Source organism: Bactrocera neohumeralis, chromosome 5, assembly GCF_024586455.1.
Source record: "Bactrocera neohumeralis isolate Rockhampton chromosome 5, APGP_CSIRO_Bneo_wtdbg2-racon-allhic-juicebox.fasta_v2, whole genome shotgun sequence".
In the NCBI taxonomy this organism is placed as follows: domain Eukaryota; kingdom Metazoa; phylum Arthropoda; class Insecta; order Diptera; family Tephritidae; genus Bactrocera; species Bactrocera neohumeralis.
The window spans coordinates 25,536,566-25,556,916 of NC_065922.1; the positions used below are offsets into that span (position 1 = coordinate 25,536,566).

The 20,351-nt window shown below is 34.6% G+C and overlaps 2 protein-coding genes across 2 annotated transcripts; both read left to right on the top strand.

Moving 5' to 3' along the window:
• Window positions 1–5,121: 5,121 nt before the first annotated feature.
• Window positions 5,122–15,245, top strand: LOC126757933 (septin-2). Its single transcript, XM_050471859.1, has 4 exons — window positions 5,122–5,865; window positions 10,416–10,774; window positions 10,847–10,947; window positions 11,009–15,245. The coding sequence occupies exons 1-4, from the start codon at window positions 5,862–5,864 to the stop codon at window positions 11,670–11,672; spliced, it is 1,128 nt and encodes a 375-aa protein (XP_050327816.1). The 5' UTR covers window positions 5,122–5,861; the 3' UTR covers window positions 11,673–15,245.
• Window positions 15,246–18,131: 2,886 nt separating this feature from the next.
• On the top strand, window positions 18,132–19,564 carry LOC126758001 (uncharacterized). Its single transcript, XM_050471964.1, has 3 exons — window positions 18,132–18,520; window positions 18,599–18,706; window positions 18,770–19,564. Exons 1-3 carry the CDS (start codon window positions 18,512–18,514, stop codon window positions 19,448–19,450), a joined length of 798 nt encoding a protein of 265 aa, XP_050327921.1. The 5' UTR covers window positions 18,132–18,511; the 3' UTR covers window positions 19,451–19,564.
• Window positions 19,565–20,351: the final 787 nt, after the last annotated feature.

The following is a 20,351-nucleotide window of genomic DNA, read 5'->3' on the forward strand; positions in this document are numbered from 1 at the left end:
ATAACGGATTTTGTAAAAAGTGCCTATTTTTCTTATTTTAACTCAAAAATTATGGAGGAATACAAGCCGTGGATACCTCAAATGGTTTATAAAATATGTTGTGAATACTTGAGACAGTGGTTCAGCGGTCAAAGAAACCGTATGAGTCAGTTCTACTTGCTCATTCAACAAAATTAAAAGAGGGGTATCAAAATATAGTACTCGTGTTAGACATCAAAGGAGTATTTGTGTTGATATTAAAATATTCAATTTCTTATTAGGACAGCAGAGTGGATACACCAAATAGCCATCAACAGTGGGAAAAAAGAGATTGGCCTGTAAAATGTCATCAACGCACCTTTGGTTTGAAGAAATAAAATTATATTGCCCCCCATGCACATAAAACTAGGCTAAATGAAACAATTTGTTAAGACGCTGGTTGAAAATGGAAAATGTTTTTCTTATATATCAAGGAAAATTACTGGTCTAAGCATACAAAAGTTAAAAGCAGGAGTTTTTGATAGTCCAAAGATAAGAATATTAATTAGGGATACTGATTTCTTAAGTTCGATGAATGATTTGGAACAAACTGCGTGGACTTCGTTTGTCCATCAATGTGCACTACCTCCACAGTCATCTGTATCAATTTCCAGAGAATCTTCTATTCTATAGCGAAGAACAAGGTGAGTGGTTTCACCGGGACCTTAAAACCATAGAGGAGAGGTATCAAGGTTGATGGGATCGGTATGTGATGGCCTACCAGCAGCAGCACTGAATTATAAGTACAACTTTCAAGCATTTTTCTTTTGTTGAACACATTGTATATTTTTTGTACGAGAATGACACCTTTAATGCCAAATAATTCTCTAACCAAAAATTTAACCCCACTCAGACAGCGTGTCTGTCTCATAATTAAATACACCAATTTGAAATAGCACCCCTTTGTATTTTGGTCTAACTAACACTTCGTATGTGACATACGCATGCTAACTACCCCATTTGAATTTTAAACGGATAACTGTAACCATTGTGCTGCAATTGCATTTAAACCCCAAAAGCACCCTCAACAATGCAAGGTTATTTACGCACCCACATAAGTATATGTATATAACATATGTATATGTACTCGTATATAGTAGGTCTAATGCGTAAAAATAAAGGATTGTTACCCGCTTGAATAAATGCTGAAAATCCCAAGCATATCCAATGTCTTTTGTATTTAAAGTTAAAACCTTTGTTCACTTAATAAGTATCGATTTTCTAACAGTTGCCATCTCTAATAACATTTCATAAAACGATTATGTTATCGATAAGTTTTAAAGTTGATGAATGTGTGTGGCTGAACGCAAACACTTGCTGGGAATTTGAAAAGTGTTGTAGTTAAAAGGAGAGAGATGAAACATATTTTATAAAGCCATACACATACATATAAAGTAATCTAAGATTTAGTAAAGATTTCAATTAACTGTATTCTAACAAAATTAAGGAAAAATTATCCTTCAAATAATATATATTTTTTTTTTTCAAAATTGAAAGCTACAAGTTAGAGTCAAGGAGAAATTCAAGTTTTGGAGTACAACATTCAGCTATTAAGGATTATTTGTGGTAGCCCAAGGCCTGCTGGACCTCATTGCCCTCATGACCTGTATTTTGAACAAAATGTGGCATTCAAGTTTGCTATAGGTTCTGTAGGTTATGACAAAGGTCTAAAAGACAACTTTCTCGGTATATGTATGTATTTATATTGAATATGAATTGAAGCCAAATGATGTCGAAAGACGACTTTGCATGTCAAAAATATTGCTTGAACGCAAATAAAATTTAGACATCGAACACAAACACACACAAAAATCACAGGTGAAACCTGGTCAAGCAGCCAAATCAATGTTAATGCCGAATATCTAAGACGCCAAAGCTCTGTATTTGGTGGGATTAGATGAGCGTGCTGTATTATGAGCTTCTAAGCTCGGCTGAAATCATCAATGAGGAACGCTACCGTCAACAACTCGTGCCGTTCCCATGAAAATCGGGTCTATGTTACCGGAACAGACCGGGAGTTTATATCCGACTAAAGACTGTCAACTCGACAGATTTCTGCCGCTACCACAACAACAATAACAACTCATCAAATTGAAGCGAGCGATTGGAAAAAACAACGAGATTCACGAAAAAACAAAAAGAAATAATTTTCCATGATGACAACGCATGTCGCGTTACATGTTACAAAGCCGGTTAAAAACTATCAGCGACTGTGAAGTTTTGCCTTCTTCGATCTAAACAGACCTTGCCACTTCTGACTACTATATTTTCCCGGCGTTGAAAAACATCCTTACTTGATTATCCCCCAGCAGACAGGGGATAGAATTTGCTCGGCGGCAAAGTATGTCTTTCGTAAGAGACGACTAAAAGCCATATGCACTGTGTCTGTATTTTTGGCTTGCCTTGAAATTTTAGCATAGTCCTTGTCAGAAATAGTGCTATAATACTCAGCCTGAAATGAAATTATAGGCTTTGAATGAGATTCCTTCTACAGAAAAGATATTGGAAGTTCAAGCGACAAATGTTACCAGTCATTGAGTTGTCGGGTTCTCAACTGGTAGTAGCATAAGCTACAAGGTCTGACCGGAGACTTAAAGCTAGTACCACGGGGAGCAGTTAGCCCTTGAAGTTCGCTGCTCATTGTGGTTTAAGCCTAAATGCAGATAAGATTGAAAATACACAGCACGGTAGAGGTTTTAGATCGGTCTCGAACCTGTCTAAGGTGGAAAAGATGTCTCCTCCCCCTAGACCGATTGGAACCAAAAGTACGTGCAAAAGGCATTTATTATTTGGGGTGCTGATCAACGCATTGTATTGAGCAATGTATGTGCTTTTTAAAGCAATGTGAGGTTAGGCCGTCGACATGAAGAAGTTCGAATCAATTGCCCGTAAGAACAACAAAGCGGCATTGGCCGACTGGCTTAGCCGAGCTATTCAAACACGGCGGCGAAGAACTGAAATTTATCAGTTTCTTTGTAAAATATGGTCGGACGAAAGCATGCCCAACGATTGGAGATAAGTGTGCTATGCCCAATCCATAAAAAAGGAGAAAATCTGCGCCAACTACCGTGGGATTAGCCTCCTCAACATCGCATATAAGGTTCTATCGAGCGTATTGAGTGAAAGATTAAAGCCCACCGTCAACAAACTGATTGGACCTTATCAGTGTGGCTTCAGACCGGGCAAATCAACAACCGACCAGATATTCACCATGCGCCAAATCTTGGAAAAGACCCGTGAAAGGAAAATCGACACACACCACCTCTTCGTCGATTTCAAAGCTGCTTTCGACAGCACGAAAAGGAGCTGCCTTTATGCCGCGATGTCTGAATTTGGTATCCTCCCAAAACTGATACGGCTGTGTAAACTGACGTTGAGCAACACCAAAAGCTCCGTTAGAACCGGGAAGGACCTCTCCAAGCCGTTCGATACCAAACGAGGTTTCAGACAAGGCGACTCCCTATCGTGCGACTTCTTCAACCTGCTTCTGGAGAAAGATAGTTCGAGCTGCAGAACTAAACAGAGAAGGTACCATCTTCTATAAGAGTGTACAGCTGCTGGCGTATGCCGACGATATTGATATCATCGGCCTCAACACCCGCGCCGTTAGTTCTGCTTTCTCCAGGCTGGACAAGGAAGCACAGAAAATGAGTCTGGCAGTGAACGAGGGCAGTCGTTGCACTCGCGACCTGGCTCTCACGTCACTGTTGAAAGTCATAACTTTGAAGTTGTAGATAATTTCGTCTATTTAGGAACCAGCATTAACACCACCAATAATGTCAGCCTGGAAATTCAACGCAGGACTGCTCTTGCCAACAGGTGCTACTTCGGACTGAGTAGGCAATTGAAAAGTAAAGTCCTCTCTCGACGAACAAAAACCAAACTCTATAAGTCACTTATAATTCCCGTCCTGCTGTATGGTGCAGAGTCTTGGACGATGTCAACAACGAATGAGTCGACGTTGCGAGTTTTCGAGAGAAAAGTTCTGCGAAAGATTTATGGTCCTTTGCGCGTCGGCCACGGCGAATACCGCATTCGATGGAACGATGAGCTGTACGAGATATACGACGACATCGTCATAGTTCAACGAATTAAAAAACAGCGGCTACGCTGGCTAGGTCATGTTGTCCGGATGGATGAAAACACTCCAGCTCTGAAAGTATTCGACGCAGTACCCGCCGGGAGAAGCAGAGGAAGAGGAAGACCTCCACTCCGTTGGAAGGACCTGGAGAAGGACCTGGCTTCGTTTGGAATATCCAATTGGCGCCACGTAGCGAAAAGAAGAAACGACTGGCGCGCTGTTGTTAGCTCGGCTATAATCGCGTAAGCGGTGTCTACGCCAATTAAGAAGAAGAAGAGGTTAGGCCGTCGTCAGCAGGTACTCACGTAAATCACAACGATTGTTGTTACTGGCTTATGGTGCATATCAGAAGAGGGTAAGAAAAATTTACTTGTTTCTTTCTTGGTCGCCAAGCGGACGCGTCTTTATTGAGATGGAATGCAGAAATTGACAGAAAGCTGGGAAAATGTTATAGCTCCGAAGAGCAATATTTGGAAAACCGTAAATTTTTAAACGAAGTAAATTGCGAGTAGTGTTTATTGCTAAATGGCCAATAAACTCAAGATCGTTACATAACATATGATAAAATATTTGTTTGATATTTAGTTTCACTAAACAAATATTAGGCTTCAATTTGCAATTTTTCAAAACTTCATTGTATCATTACACTATATTTGCATTACTTTGTCTAGCGAGTTTCCTACTGGATCGCTCACTTGTGACTCACATAACTAGCAAACCAAATCTTGACAGTCTTCAACATTTTTATAAAATTAATTTTGTAAAAAAAAATATTTAGTGCACAAAATTAATAGATATTTTATTTATTTTGGAATATTATTTTAAAAATTTAGTAAAAATATTAGGTTTAAGCACTTGTTTACAAGCTCAAAGGGGTTGAGAGCCAGAGCGCGTTCAAGCAAGGAGTTCAAGTAAGAAAATAAATAAATAAAAGCAGCGCATGCGCAGAACTCACAACAATTGTGATAACAACCCAGAAAGCGGACCATAACACATTGACCACAAGAAAGGCAGAAGTAAAGTGAAAAGACAAAAGAAAATTCAACAAATTGCATATTAGCAAGGCAATTAGAATTTTTAATTTTTTTTAAGTCAACAAAAACAGAATAAATTATTTAAAATAATTAAATTTGCAGTGAATTGAGTGTTTAGGAGACTAATTTCTATAATGAAAACAAATTGCTAGTGAATTACACGGGCGTTAAAGTGAAGTGTACACACGGCTGAGCAGCCTGAGAAGCATGAGATAAAGCGAATAGAAGAAGCTTAGTAGAATTCGAGCGACGAAAGCAACAAATACAACGGTGCAAAAGTGTGCGGCGTACGTTAACATGGCGATGACGGTTTGACGGGCATATTAATAACGGGAAATGTATGAAAATTAAACAATAAACAAATTTTTTGTTACGCAATCAATGAAAGAAAGTGCAAAATAACAAAAGACAATAATTTATAAAGCGGAAATAACATAGCGTGTAAGGGAAACACAAAGCAAAGTGGTTAAAGCAAAAACCACGGAGGAAAAAATCGACGTGCGTAGGACCTCTGTGTGCGCTTTGCCAGGATACACACAGCGGGTGCCACCCAAAAACAAAAAAAAAAAAAAAAAAAATCGAAAGCGAAGAAATATTTACTGCCAGCAAGTATCCTTAGCAGCGAGCTTATTAACGGCACCAAATCAGACATTCAGCAAATAAAAAGTGTACTTGTTGTTGTTGTATGTAAATAACGCATACGTGCTGCAGCAGTTCTAAGCGTAGCAATGTGTAAGTGTTGTTGTGGTTGTTGTTGTTTCTCAACATTCTTTTGTGCGTTTCTTTGTGCTCTGCTGGCACTTGAATAGCGTGTGTGTGGCCAAATGTGCGTGTGTGTGTGTCTTTACAAAGCACACTGTCGCCAAATTGTGTAACATACTTTGAGGCGCTGCACCCCACAGTCACCTCAAATCACTGAAAAACACGCTACAAGCCGAAATTTTTCGAAGCAAACGACACACTTCCGGCACTTGACCTCCTTGTCGCGCCCACAAGGCACAGCCGCGTACATAAATATATTTCCACTCATAATTACATGTGCAGGCATTTGCATATGCGTGAGTGGCAATCGCGATTTTTGTTGCTGTTGTGGTGTGTGGCATGCGGCATGCGTTTGTGTCAAATTAGTGTCGAGGTTGTATTCTGTGTGTGCCAAAATGTAAAAATGCCGAGAGCATCGCTATTTGTGTGCATTGTCTGTTGCGTTGTTGCATGCAACTAATTAGGGGTTTGTGCAGCAAGCAAACAAAACAAAACAAAACAAAAAATATGAAAGGGTGCTTTACTTTGCATTGTCATTATGCCGAAGACTGTTAGGCAGGCAGAGTTAATAATGGGCGTGGCTGTTGCAAGTATCAAGCCAAGAATTTCATTTTTTTCTTTTAGTTTTTTTTTGCAGTTACATACAAAAGTTGGGTTATATAAAATTTTTAATATTGAAGCCATGAAACTTGGTACACTTCAAAGAAGCTCATCAGTATAATAATTTACATTGAAAATCGAGATGGCTACTAAGTTTTTGTACGTAGATAGCAAGCTACAGAGTCGTTTTTTCTTCAGGCATTTGTTATCAAAAATGGAAGAATATGCCGAATAACAGCCCACCTCCCAACAAAGATTTTCATAAAGTTTAACGGATTTTTTATAAAATGCATCAAAAATTTCTATTATGTAAAACAAAATTTATAACAAATGAGTTTTTTGGTAATGAATATATTAAAACTGCCATTTTCAAAATGAATAAAAATCTCGAGCATATAGAATAAAACAAAGCAGATACCTCATATTTTTGCGTGTTTGTTTTTAATAGACAGCTACGGAATCGTTAAAAATGTTTACTTGCTTCATGAGAGTCAATCCATCTTTGTTAATTTCGATAATTTCGAAAAAGTTAAAGAAACAGTGCTTGAAAATCGAGATGTTAATATCAGAGAGATAGCAAAGGCTTTTGATTTTCTCTCTCTGATACCTACGCAGTCGTTTTATTTACTTAATAAGGTTCCTCTTATATCTTATAAAATATTTAATAGCACTTATTGACCGTTTATCCCTCCGCAAAAAATTCATGATGCCCCAAACCTCGAATATCGAAAAAAAAATTGGGCGGATTTGAGTTTTTTTAGTTTTGGCACGCATTTTTCTCTCCATTCCGCAATTGTTGACTTATTTGCATTTCAAAATCATTAATTAATATCTCATCGGTAGTTATATAATAATTCTCTCCATGAATGTGGGATTGAAATTCGCATGATGAGGCATGTCCAAAGATACTGCTTACGGTACTGTTTTTGAAAAAAATGAGCTGTATCTTGACGAGTCGAGCAAGAACGCATTTCGTACCCAAAATATCCTTCAAAGTCGTTTGAACGAACTCGCGAGTGACGTCGGGCTCACTTGCTATCTCTCTAACACTTGCCTGACGATTTTCAAGCACCATATCCTTCACTAATATTTTCATCAGGTGAACGAGGTATGTCCTCAACGATTTCTCGATCGCCTTTGAAGGCTTTGTACCACTCGTTGGCTTGTGTTTTTGAATCATCGTAAGCCCTTTCCAATATTTGCATTGATTTCGCAAACAAAATTTGGTTAGAATTACAAAATTTGGGACAAATTCTGGGTTCACTACTTTTATCCTTTGTGAAAATCACAATGCACTACTGAGATGTACCGACTTAAGCAGCTGTTGTAAATAAACTGCTTGAAAGATCGCGCTCATATTTGCCACTTTAACTAAGGACAGTCCTACCAACTTAGCGAAATACATTTTTTTGTAATATCATTTACACGGGGAATTGAATTACAATTTCCCGGGTTGTCACACTCTCTTTTTTCTCCTTCTTCTTCTTATCAGGACAGTTCTGGGTGGACCATTGCTTCCAAAAAAAAAATATATATATATTTAATGATTTATAACCGTGTCGCATTTCTCTGTTCTATATCTGAAGAAAAAAAATATTTTTATTGTGTATTAGTTTCTGATGTATTGAGACACGCATGAGACCACAATTAAAAAAACGTTGATTTTATCTTATATTCCATTGAAATAATCAACGATTTTGTGGTGAATTGGTTTTCATCGCGGAATCCTTCGAGAGTATTATTAGATTTCAGATACCTAATTTACTAAGTGGATATCCGTACTAGATACTAGAGGATATCCTATATACTAATTTGATCAAAAACTAAAGTGATGTGATGGTCGTGGTGTGGTTAATACCATCCTCCAGGCCAAACTGCCAACAAAGTATAATATTTGGTTCTTGATTTGACTCCCTATAACTTCTGGCTATTCAATAAATTCAAAAGGCCAATGCGGTGTATGCCGTTTTGACACTATTGAGGAGATAAAACCGAATAGAATAAGGGCATGAAAGCTATACTGGAAAAAGACTATTCGGAATGTTTCGATAACTGGAAAAAATTTGATAAAAGTGGGTGTTATTGTACGGGGAATAAGGGAATATTTTGAGATGTAGAGAGAAGAAGGGAATTTTGAAAGGAATTAAACTGATTTAAAAGTATAAATGCAGAATTTACATTTTTATAAACGAATCCACCTTCCTTTTGGAGCATAGTAGTATTTGTACATATATGTAGTATTTTATGGCTTCGAAAAGCTATTTTTCATGGCGTTGGTTTTCTTGTATGTAATGATTTTCTTGAACTCAAATATTTCAAAAATTATACGTTTCAGCTATTGTTGTTTCTGCGTTCACGGTATGTATTCCAGACGAGGTCGAAAAAATTTAAATATCAATGGCTTTTCTGAATGCTTAGATATGCCAATGTACTAAATGGTTAACTAATAACATCTTATCTCACGAATAATATGATATTTGGCATGTAAGCTTGTGAAATTTCAATGGTTTTTTTTTGTTTATTAAGGTTTTTATCAAGAATATAAAATTAGTTGTGACAAAAGTAGATTTTGAACAACAACGTAGCCTAAGTTTCCGCAGAACCTTCGTTTATAAGGCAAGCAAAGGATTTTGTTGGAATATTACCAAATTCTTCAAGGCTTGTTTCATGGCGAGTTCAAAGTCCGAGTTATACACTTAGTGAGGTATTATCGACTATATAATTTGGGAATAACAGACAGATTATTCTTACCTTTGTTAAAACACATGAATAGTACTTTCCAATCGGAAAATGTTCCTAATTTTGAAAATAAACTTGAGTCGGTTGCAATTAATTTGAACTTCAGATGTTCTATCTGATGTTGGCTTCAACCCTGAATCAGAATTTCAATCTGGAAGCATTTGTGACATTTTGTATGGAATAAGTTAAAGGTATGGTATCATACTCAATCTAACAGATACTTTTTTCAATAGTCTTTTTTGGATAGATCCCGCGTGCATCTGTGTCAAAATATCATGTTGCTTTTGTTCAGTACTGTTTGGCATTTCATCATTGAAAGGCTTACGCCTGAACAACGTTTACAAATCAGAATCGTCGAGATTAAAATTGTAAGCGTACAAAATACAGCTTGTGCAGGAACTAACTATACTCTAAAGTCTATGCAGACAACTCGGCTTCGATTCAGGCCTTTGAGCAAATGCTCGAACAAGTCATCAAAAATTGGACTCAATAGATGGACTATCTGATACGTAGCTGCGGCCAACATTTGAAAGAGATAAGAGTAAAAAAAAATAAATTCAAAAAAAGGTTCTTTCGAATGATAAAAAATATTTCCCATTAAATTTGAAGTTTATGTGTATGTGAGCGGGAATGGTGATTCACTGAACAGATGTAATTGGCTCTATTTCTCTCGAATATAGCCATTGTCCTAAGGTGACCCAACAACTCCTCCAAATATCGGAAGTGGCCGGTGCACTGGATAATATCAGATACATCCTAAATGTAAGAAATCGGTGTGGAGGTTGAGGACTAACTATGATAAGCTTATAAAGCAACCGCTTTTTCCTCGCTCTTTTACCTTCGAAAGCTAGATTGGGCAGAGTCGGTGGTGTGCAAAGTGTCGTTAGAGCTTTCAATAGTTCTAAGCTTTCACTTCCTTATCTATATACTCATAGTCTCGTTCGTCTCCTTAAAAAGCTTATCAGACAAACAAGACTCTACATGGCTGCATAATTAAAAATATGATTTGTAGAAATCAGCTATGTTTCGAACGTCACCGGTGTAAGCTTTTCGAAGATGCTTAAAATATCTGCCTTTGCTATGACATTCCAGAAATATACTTTAAGCCTCATTGAAAATAAGTTTCACACTTTATAAAGAAAACTGACTAATAAAACACCCTATATTATTTATATTTTCAGCTAAAACACCGTCATTCGATAAGGATCGTGACTACATCGGCTTTGCCACACTACCCGAGCAGGTGCATCGGAAATCAGTAAAACGTGGTTTCGAATTTACGCTCATGGTTGTCGGTGAATCAGGCCTAGGCAAGTCAACGCTGATCAATAGTCTGTTTCTCGGTGACCTATACAAAAATCGAGTAGTACCCAATGTTGAAGAGCGGCTCGAGAAAACGACGCGTGTCGAAAAGAAGACAATGGATATAGAAGAACGCGGTGTACGCTTACGCTTAACGGTAGTTGATACACCCGGTTTCGGCGACGGCATCAACTGTGAGGACAGTTGGCGCGTCTGTACCGCCTACATCGACGAGCAGGTGAGTGCGATGACATGAAAAGAGAATAATTGTGTATGAAAACTAATGTTGCACGTTTACTTGCGCGCGCAGTTCCGTCAATATTTCACAGACGAGAGTGGACTGAATCGTCGCAATATACAGGATAATCGTGTGCATTGTTGTTTGTACTTTGTGCCGCCGTGGGGCCACAGGTGAGTCTTTTGCCGTTAAGCCTGCCTTGATATTGAATTAAACTTTAATTTGCGTTTGCAGTCTACGTCAGATGGATCTGGATCTCATTAGGCGCCTACACCGAAAGGTCAATATAGTGCTGGTGATCGCCAAGGCGGATTGTCTGACCAAAAATGAGGTGCGCAAACTCAAGGAGCGCATACTGCAAGATTTGGAGGATAACAAAATACAGTTATATCAGTTTCCCGAATGCGATTCGGACGAAGATGATGACTTCAAACAGCAAGATCGCGATCTAAAAGCATCGATACCATTCGCCGTTGTCGGCAGCAACACGATACTTGAGGTGGCGGGCAAAAAGGTGCGCGGCCGCCAGTATCCCTGGGGTGTGGTGGACGTGGAAGATCCCGAACATAGTGATTTCAATAAGTTACGCACTTTCCTCATCTCGACACACATGCAAGATCTGAAGGACACCACACAGGATGTGCACTACGAGAACTTCCGTGCACAATGCATCTCACAGATATCGCAACATGCGCTCCGAGAGCGCGGCAAATTGAAGCGCGACTCAATTAGCTCGACCAATGGTTTTGATGCGGCCATTTCGGAAACCGATCGTCTGTTGTTGCAGAAAGACGAAGAGATACGACGCATGCAGGATATGCTCACGCAGATGCAGGAGAAACTCAAACAGACACATTTGATGGAGATGAAGAAAAACGACAGTGTTATCGATGTTTAAGCGCAAACAAAGAGAGAGAAAGGGAGAGAGAGAGAGAAAAAGAGAGAGAGATAGAGAAAGAGAGAGAGGGTGCTACAGAGTAACCAGCAGAGAGCAGCTTGTTTGGAGGAGTAAAATTACTTTGTAGGCGTGAGCTCGAACCCCAGCAAATCCAAAAAGTACCAATATTTCGCGCACAACTGTACAACACTGAGTATTTATGATTTGGCAAATACTTTTTTAAAGTAATGCTAGAAGCACAGACACATACAAATATACATATATTACAATATAGAGTACACACAATTAGCTTAGTTTGAGCTTAAATTAAACCAAACAGAGTTAGGTTAGGTTCCCTAGCACAAATACTAGGCGCACCAAAGTGTTTTCTGAGCTCATTTAGACTTCGATTTTCATTTTCGAAATTTGGCCACACACATACCAGTGCATAAAATAAGAAAATATTCTCAAATATATAGAGACACAACGATCAGCTGATTTAAGCATTATTTTAAAGCGTTGATAATCCCAAAAATTGGCAAAATATTTATTCCCCCACACACTCACACACAAATCCATATAAATGCATTCCAAATCCATCATTACGAAAGTGTAAGATTTATATAGTCTGCAAAACGAATAAGCGGTTTTTTCTAGAATCCAAACGTTAGCGGTATTCACAAGCGTTAAATAGCTACTTACTAATCAATTGCATATTAGAAGCGATCATATTTAAACGAAAAATATATAATTACAAATAATAATAAAAATAAATTTACAAAAACATTTTCGAAAATAGCGATGCATTTAAAAAATATTTGCATATTAAGAGTTCAAATTGGATGGCAACATGAACATTTTTTTCATAACAAAACTACAGGGATGTGCGATTAATCGATTGTGGCTAAAATGAGCGATAATAAATGAAAGGAAAATAATCCAATATTTTTTATGTATGTATATATCTATATATCGTCAGTTTTTAGATTTTCTTTCAACTGTGGCTAAATCTTGTTGCTAATAGAAGTTAATTAATTCAAATTTAATTGGCTTGAATTTAAGTAAATTGATTGTAATTGAAAAGTTTTTATGTAATTAAAATTTAAAAAATTTAAATTAAATTAAATTAAATAATTAATATAGTAATTTAATTTAATTTCAAACATAATTTAATTCAATTTAATTTAATTTAATTTAATTACTATATTAATTAACTAATTTAATTTAATATTGAATAATTTAATTTCAAAATTAATTGAATTAATATTTAATTAATTTAATTTAATTAAGTTTGAAATTAAATAAAATTAATTAATTAATATAAATAGTAATTAAATTAAATTTAATTAAAGTAAGTTCGAAATTAAATTAATTTAATTAATTTTTCATTGCTCTTGTTCCATAAATCACTTTAAATAAATCCAAAACTCATTATTCTCTTTTGAATTGAACAAAATTAATTAAATTAAATTTATTGCTCTTAATTAAAACATTTTGTATTAATTTAATTAATAATTTTAAGACTTTTAGTTCAATAAGACATGTGGGCTTAATAACAGACATTACGCTGGACTAAACTTTAATCTAACTGTAGTCATTTGGAAAGTTTTTCAATATTATTATGAGCATATTTCTGATAAGCGAGCTATCATCAAAAAATAAAATTACAAACTTTTAATTTTAATAATTTTTTTTTTATTTTAATTTTTTTTACAACAAATTTTGTTTTTGATTCTACAAAAAATTATTTTTTTTTAATTTTAATTTTTTTTTTAATTTTAATTTTTTTTTAATTTTAATTAAATTTAAAAATTACATTTTTTATCGAAAATGTTGTTTATGTTTTTATAAAAAAATTAAATTTTGTTTATAAAACTGACTTATTTTTTTTACAAAAAAATATTTTTTAATTATTAATTCAATTTTTTACATTTTTTAATTTTTTGCTATTTTAAAATTTTCAATAGTTAAAACTTCACATATGTATTTTTAAAAATTAATAAACCGGGTATAAATGTTATAAAAAATATCATATTATAAAAAAAATATTGCTTAAAAAATGCTTAGTCATAATCGATAATCGCCACAACCCCATTACGAATTTTTTGAAATTAAATAATTATCTGCAAAAGCAAATATAATAATAAAAGCGAATCATTTTAGCAAAAGCATAACAGTATTGCTATAAAAAATCATTTATCATGCAAGCAAAGAACAAAAAAAGAAAAAATGAAGGAAAATATAAGAAAGTTTGAAGGAAAACATACCAAAGCAGTGAGCGTATCAGCATTAAGCGTGTATTGTTTATAAGTAGACAGCGTGCGAAGGGCGTGAGCAGGTCTGCAAACAATTATAAAAATATAATTAATTTAAAAAAAAAGTAATTAATTATCAGTAATTAAAAAACAAATTAAAAATATAATTAAATAAAAAAAATTACTATCAATAATAAAAAAATAATTAATTAATTATCAGTGAAAAAAAATTTTATTAATTAAAAATTAAAATATAAAATAACATAAAAATACGAAATATGAATTTAAAACTTAATTAAAAAAAATTAATTAAATTAACAAAATTATTAATTGCAATTAATTTTAATATATTAAAGTAATAACATTATTAATTAGAATAAATTTTAATTTGAAAATACAAAGTATGAATTTAAAAATTAATAAAATATAATTAATTAAATTAAAAAACATAATTAATTAAAATTAATTTTAATTTGAAAATACAAAATATGAATTTAAAATTTAATAAAATAAAATTAATTAAGTTAATAAAATTATTAATGATTAATTACAATTAATTTTAAAGCAACCTTTCAATAAGTATATCGTCGTCTGCTATTATAGTTAAATTGAATATTGTTGTAATTATATTTTTGCATAAGTTTTTTATGTAAAACTATCTTACTAACTAAACAAACTAACTGCGAAAACACACACACATATACTACATACATTTTGTATTATATTTTTATTTTTAAGCTATAACGATTTACATAAATTAACTATACTCACACATACAAACACACATTAACTACATCTGCTTAATTGTATATAAGTACAGTTATGCAGCTGGAAAAGTCTTTGAACTCGCTGCAGCTTAATGCAGCGAATTGTCAATTTGAAGCTCAACTAAACACCAACTTTCACACTACAAACACTCGAAACATATTTACATACAAACATAACCTATAAACATATTTCGGTTGCAAAGTCTTGTATATGATGTGTTAGAATTATGTTAAACTATGTGAATTGGTGACGACTTTGTTATTTGATGGATCAAATTTGTTGGTGCATCGCATTTTCCTTGGTTATATAAATGCTGTTTATATATATTTTGTAAAAGTGAAGCGAACACATGAACACTACATACTACTACAAACAAACACATACAGACAAATGTGAGTAAAATTACGCTATGATTGCTATTACGAACTATATTATATTTTTATTATTATTGTATTTTCTTATTATTATTATAATGATAATGGGAATAAGAAGCGATACGATTTATTTAGTATTTTAGAATTTTAAGATTAAAAGCTCATAATAAATTATTAACTGATGATATAAAAAAATATTTTGCTGTTTATTTGAGCTATCAACGAACTTCTGCAGTAGCGCCATCTAGGCGTTCAAACATGCATTTCGACTGCAAGTAGTATCGGACTGATTTTATCGATTTTTGCCAATACCACATACTATTAACATGCCAGATGCCAAAAAAAAGTTGTTCCCTGGGTTTCATTAAGGTACCTCACATACAATCACCATTCATATGGGGTAAAGACAGCTGGATGTTCGAAAATCCTGATATTAGCTAAATCTATATAGCTAAATATATCTATTTTAGATTACAAAGATACACTGTTAGGAGTAAAATTCGCTCTCTTCTTTTCATTGGGATAACTCACATATTGGCCGATATATGCGGAATAAAATCACCCGGAAGTTCGAAAAACTTTATATTAGGTATATGGGGGCTCAGAGAAGTATTGACCCGATTCAACTACACGCATATATTATTATCAAGAAGAAACTCCCAATTGTATATCTCACATATGTACCGATATTTTCAGTCAAAATTCAACTATAGATACTGAGGTCCACATATTTGGTACCTAGGGGCTTGAACAGTTTTGGTTGGATTAAGCCATGATTTACTTATAAAGTGGCATAGTTAAAAGGAATTATTCGTGAAAAGTTGTATCCCGTTATAACAATTCCTTTCGGACTTGTGTACTGGAGAGTGAAGGAATCAAATGGAATTTCAAATTTTGACATATGGAAAATAGGCATGGTTGCAGTACAATTTCGCCCATTTTTAAACTGTCACATAGGAATATGTTAAAAATGCTTCATAATAAATTTAGTTGAAATCAGTCGCTCGGTTCCCGAGATATGCGATTTCATCAAAAAGTGGGCGGTGCCAAGCCCATCATTAAATTTTCACACAGGTTCCCATGAAACTGTCGCTGTCACTGATTTATTGTGCTGGGCAAATTTGGTTGTTGTGGCTTTAGTCGTTTGGGAGATGTTTTTCTTAAACTTATTAGAGAACAGGACCTAGCCCACTTTTCCAAAATTGTTTACCCTCAAGTGTCCCTTGCTACTGCAATCCCCTGACCCAAATTAGAGTTTTATATTTTAATATTTAGGAGACTCTTAAAGATGAAAATTATAAAGAAACGAGAAACCCAAATTATACTCTCAATATAATTCATGAAGTGAGCACCATTTTATATTGTAGTAAATGCCAAAAAGATTACAGGCAACAAATTTTACTTCCACATGTGTGGATCGAAGACAAGTCACCCAAGTAGTTAATGCTAAATACTTTTAAAGCCATGTTTTAAGGATATATGTAAGTAAACAACAACATTCGTGACTAGGAGAGTTATGAAACACAGAATGATATGTAATATTATGTGATATTATTAATCAAAACAAAACAATAGACATTTTTGTTCATGGATAGGTATGTACCTATGTATGGTAAAATACATACTTTTGTAGTACACATTCTGGGGTCTGAGGTATTTCAAATACGATCTAATCAAATATTACCCGGACTGACCAAAATAACACAACATTTCCACGCAAATTTTTTTATCACCTTCAAAATAGAATATCGTCATTTTTGCAAAAGATACAACTTTTTTGGTTAGCATTGATTCCCTTAATACCCAAAATATTAACCAAAATGTGTTCAGTGTGCTGTTTGTATAACTCTTTTGACGTTATCGTCATTAAGAGAGGTGATCCACCTGAGGCAAGTTTTCAATGACTTAAAGACATTGGCATTTGCAACGACTCCTTAGCCGTCATTCCAATGGAAACACAAAATTTTAAACAAACTCGTTCAATTTTTTCCCATAGTAAAAATCGCGAGACAAATTTTTGACATCGCATTCAAACCAAATTATGTGATCTACCTATCTACAGGTATCTCTACTGTGCCTAGCATTTTTATAATTTGAAGATTTGTTGAATGGAAAGGTTTATAATATTTTTATTAGAATCTTCAAAGCTCTTTATTCCTTAAAGGCATTCATCCGGAGAGCTCTTACAAAAGTCAATCTGTTTTTCAAAATTTATATATTTATAAATGTTATATGTATATATTTGAATGAAGTGGTACTTTAAAGGGTTACATGGGTTTTTTTCGGGTAAAAAAAAAGCTTTTTTCAACATTTTTTTTCTCATATAAAAATTGAAATATTTTATTGGCATTTTTTATTATTACAAACATACGTTAATTAAGAAATCCTGAAATTTTTGCAAAAAAATATTTTAAGCTCAGCCACTGCGACGCCATTTCCGGTGACTCCTCGTAAAAAAGATGCGCCCGCGTTGGCAGGGTTACTCTTTACAGCATCAACTTAAGTGAAAAAATACGTGTTTTCGTTAAAGCCTTAACTTAGAACTTGGGCAAAGGAAAAAAACCTGAAAATTGGATTTATGGCAGACATTTTTACAAAAAAATGAAAATTTCGCGACATTGTTTTTTTTTCAAATAGTTGTCTTTAAGAATTGTGTCTCCAAGAGCTGTGTAAAATTTCATGAAGTTCGGTTGAGTAGTTCTCGAGAAAATTTACCAACCGACTTCGAAAACACAGTTCCGAAAAACGCGATTAAAGAAGCGCACAAATTCTCAAGACTGTAACTCCGAACCTATTAGTTACTCGGATCAAAAAAAATTAGGTCAATATTCTAGAGGTGTTGTAGAATTTAATAAGATAATAAAAAGTTCCATTTTATGAAGCCCGTGAACCCATGTAAACCCGTAAGACTCTGTTGCTGTGGACACTTAATTCTCCTTACAAATATTAGGCTACGTTCAATTTAGTATAGACTCATAAACTTCTCCCGGCTACAGAGCAAAAATAAAATGTAAATAAGGCAACTAAAATGCGATCAATCAAAACACCAAACACTTACCATCGAAAATTTTTTTTTACACGCAGGAGGAAGTAATTGCCAATTCAATTCATCGTTTGGCGGCGGAAGCTTGACGTGTGACTGGGTTGCCGAAGCGCATTAACAATATTCTGTACTGCGCTATCAGACGAACTGCTTTAGCGATCGCCAGCCAAGACAACAACCATAACTTGATGGTAATGCAGTGAGCAATGTCTTTGGACGACGGTTGCCATTTAAGATAGCAAACTGTTGGCATTTATTGCAAAGTGGCAATATCGCAGTTGCTCAGTTTTACATGCCACATGACTTGCGACAAAATGGCAACTATGCGAGACTGTTTTCAGTGGCATCCATGGCGATTTGTCGCAAATCACAAACAGCTGTTGATTCATAACACGCATTTGGGATTTTTTTACAATAAAAATGAAAGAGGTAAGCGCATACCATTATAAAACTGTATTTTTCTTTATTTTGTTAATATTCAGGAATAAATTGTTTATGTGTTTATAGAAAAAACGCGCGCGCATAAACGGCACTTTTCGCTGGAGAGAACAGCAAACGATAGACTTGCTTACGATTGTCGCGGACAAGGTGAAGGATAATCCAGACCTATTTGAGGTAATATTTATAAATATATATTTGTATAGTAAGCTCATTTCACATTTAACCTTCCAATACCAGAAACCAACTGCACAAAAATTTTACGAACGGATTGCGGAAAGCGCGCCAAACTTAAAACACATAAAATGGGATATTATGCGCACCAAAATGCGGCATCTCAAAACTAGTTTTATATCCGCACTCAAGTGGAAAGAGCAGCATGACGCAGGCTTACTTGAGAATGGCGATGTTATAGAGTACATAAAAAGGATGTGTCCATTTTACGATGAGCTGCACGCAATATTTCGAGAGCGCATAAATATCCAACCATCATTCATCTTTCAGTCCACAGAGTCTGTATCATCGTTGGAGCACAATGAAGCGGAGCATAATGAAACGGAGCTGAGTATAGCGTTAGACATGGACGCAACTACTTCGAGCACATTAGCCAGTGCGACCGATACACTACCGCAGGCATCTTCAGAGAATATAGTCGATTCGTCCGCTATTTTCAAACCGACCAATGTCACCACACCGAAAATTTATTTGAAGAGACCACGCGACAGCTCGAGCTCATTTGCCTTACTATACGAAATTCAGAAGAATTTATTAGAATTAGAAAAACAAAAACTCGATTTCGAAAAAGAAAAAGAGGCAAACAGTTTCAAATTACAGAAACTAAGATTGGAGAAGGAAGAAAGAGTCGAAATGGAAAAAATCAGACTGGAACATGAGCGCTTGAAAAGCTTAAATAGCTCATGAGGTGCCAAAATCTGTTATATTCGTAATATTATTTGATATGTGATTGAAAATGAAAATGATTCAAATTAAAAAAATAAATATTTTGGATAGTTATATCACAATTTATAAGTTAAATATTTTTTTTTTGTTTTTCTTTATAAAAATATGTTTATTTTAAAAAGGTTACTGTAAACATAAAACGCGTTTTTTTTGAAACATTGTTTTCATAGCCGGTTTCTCCAAAACGACTGAACTAAACACATACACTCGACTTTCTTGGATATATTTGTCGGGTAATGATCAAGGGAATGCGATTTCGATTTATTAGGCCGCACTGAAGTATAAATTTATTCACAAAAGACGAATTTTTTGGAAAGCCGACATTTTGTCAAAAATTTTAATTTGACTATTTCCTGGCTACATCTATAGTAAATAACAAGTCTCTTCTGGTTTTTGGATTTCAGATTATTTCGACGACTCAAAAATGTTGTCGCTCAGTTTAATCAGTTCGATTTACTCTTAAGAGGATATTCTAGTCTAGAGCCATGAATTTCAAATAATTTTTGAAGTGCTGCGAAAAAGTCAAATAATATTTTTCCTATACATTTTAATAATATTGGTAGTCGAAAAAGGCTTTTCGTATTTCTAATCAAATTTCAACTTTTTGTTTTTATATTTATAATGAACTTTAATGAACCAAATATGTACCATTTTGGTCGATCACTTTTTACCATTTTTTCGCTAGAGACATTATTCCATCAGTGCAAAACTTTTCTAAAAAACTGCGACAAGTAATTTTCTATTGAATGTAACTTTGCTCCATTAAGGGAGTTCTGTCGAAACAAATGGTAGTCCGGTGATACAAGGTCAGGGCTATATGGTGGATGCATCAAAACTTCCCAGCCAAGCTCTCCCAGTTTTT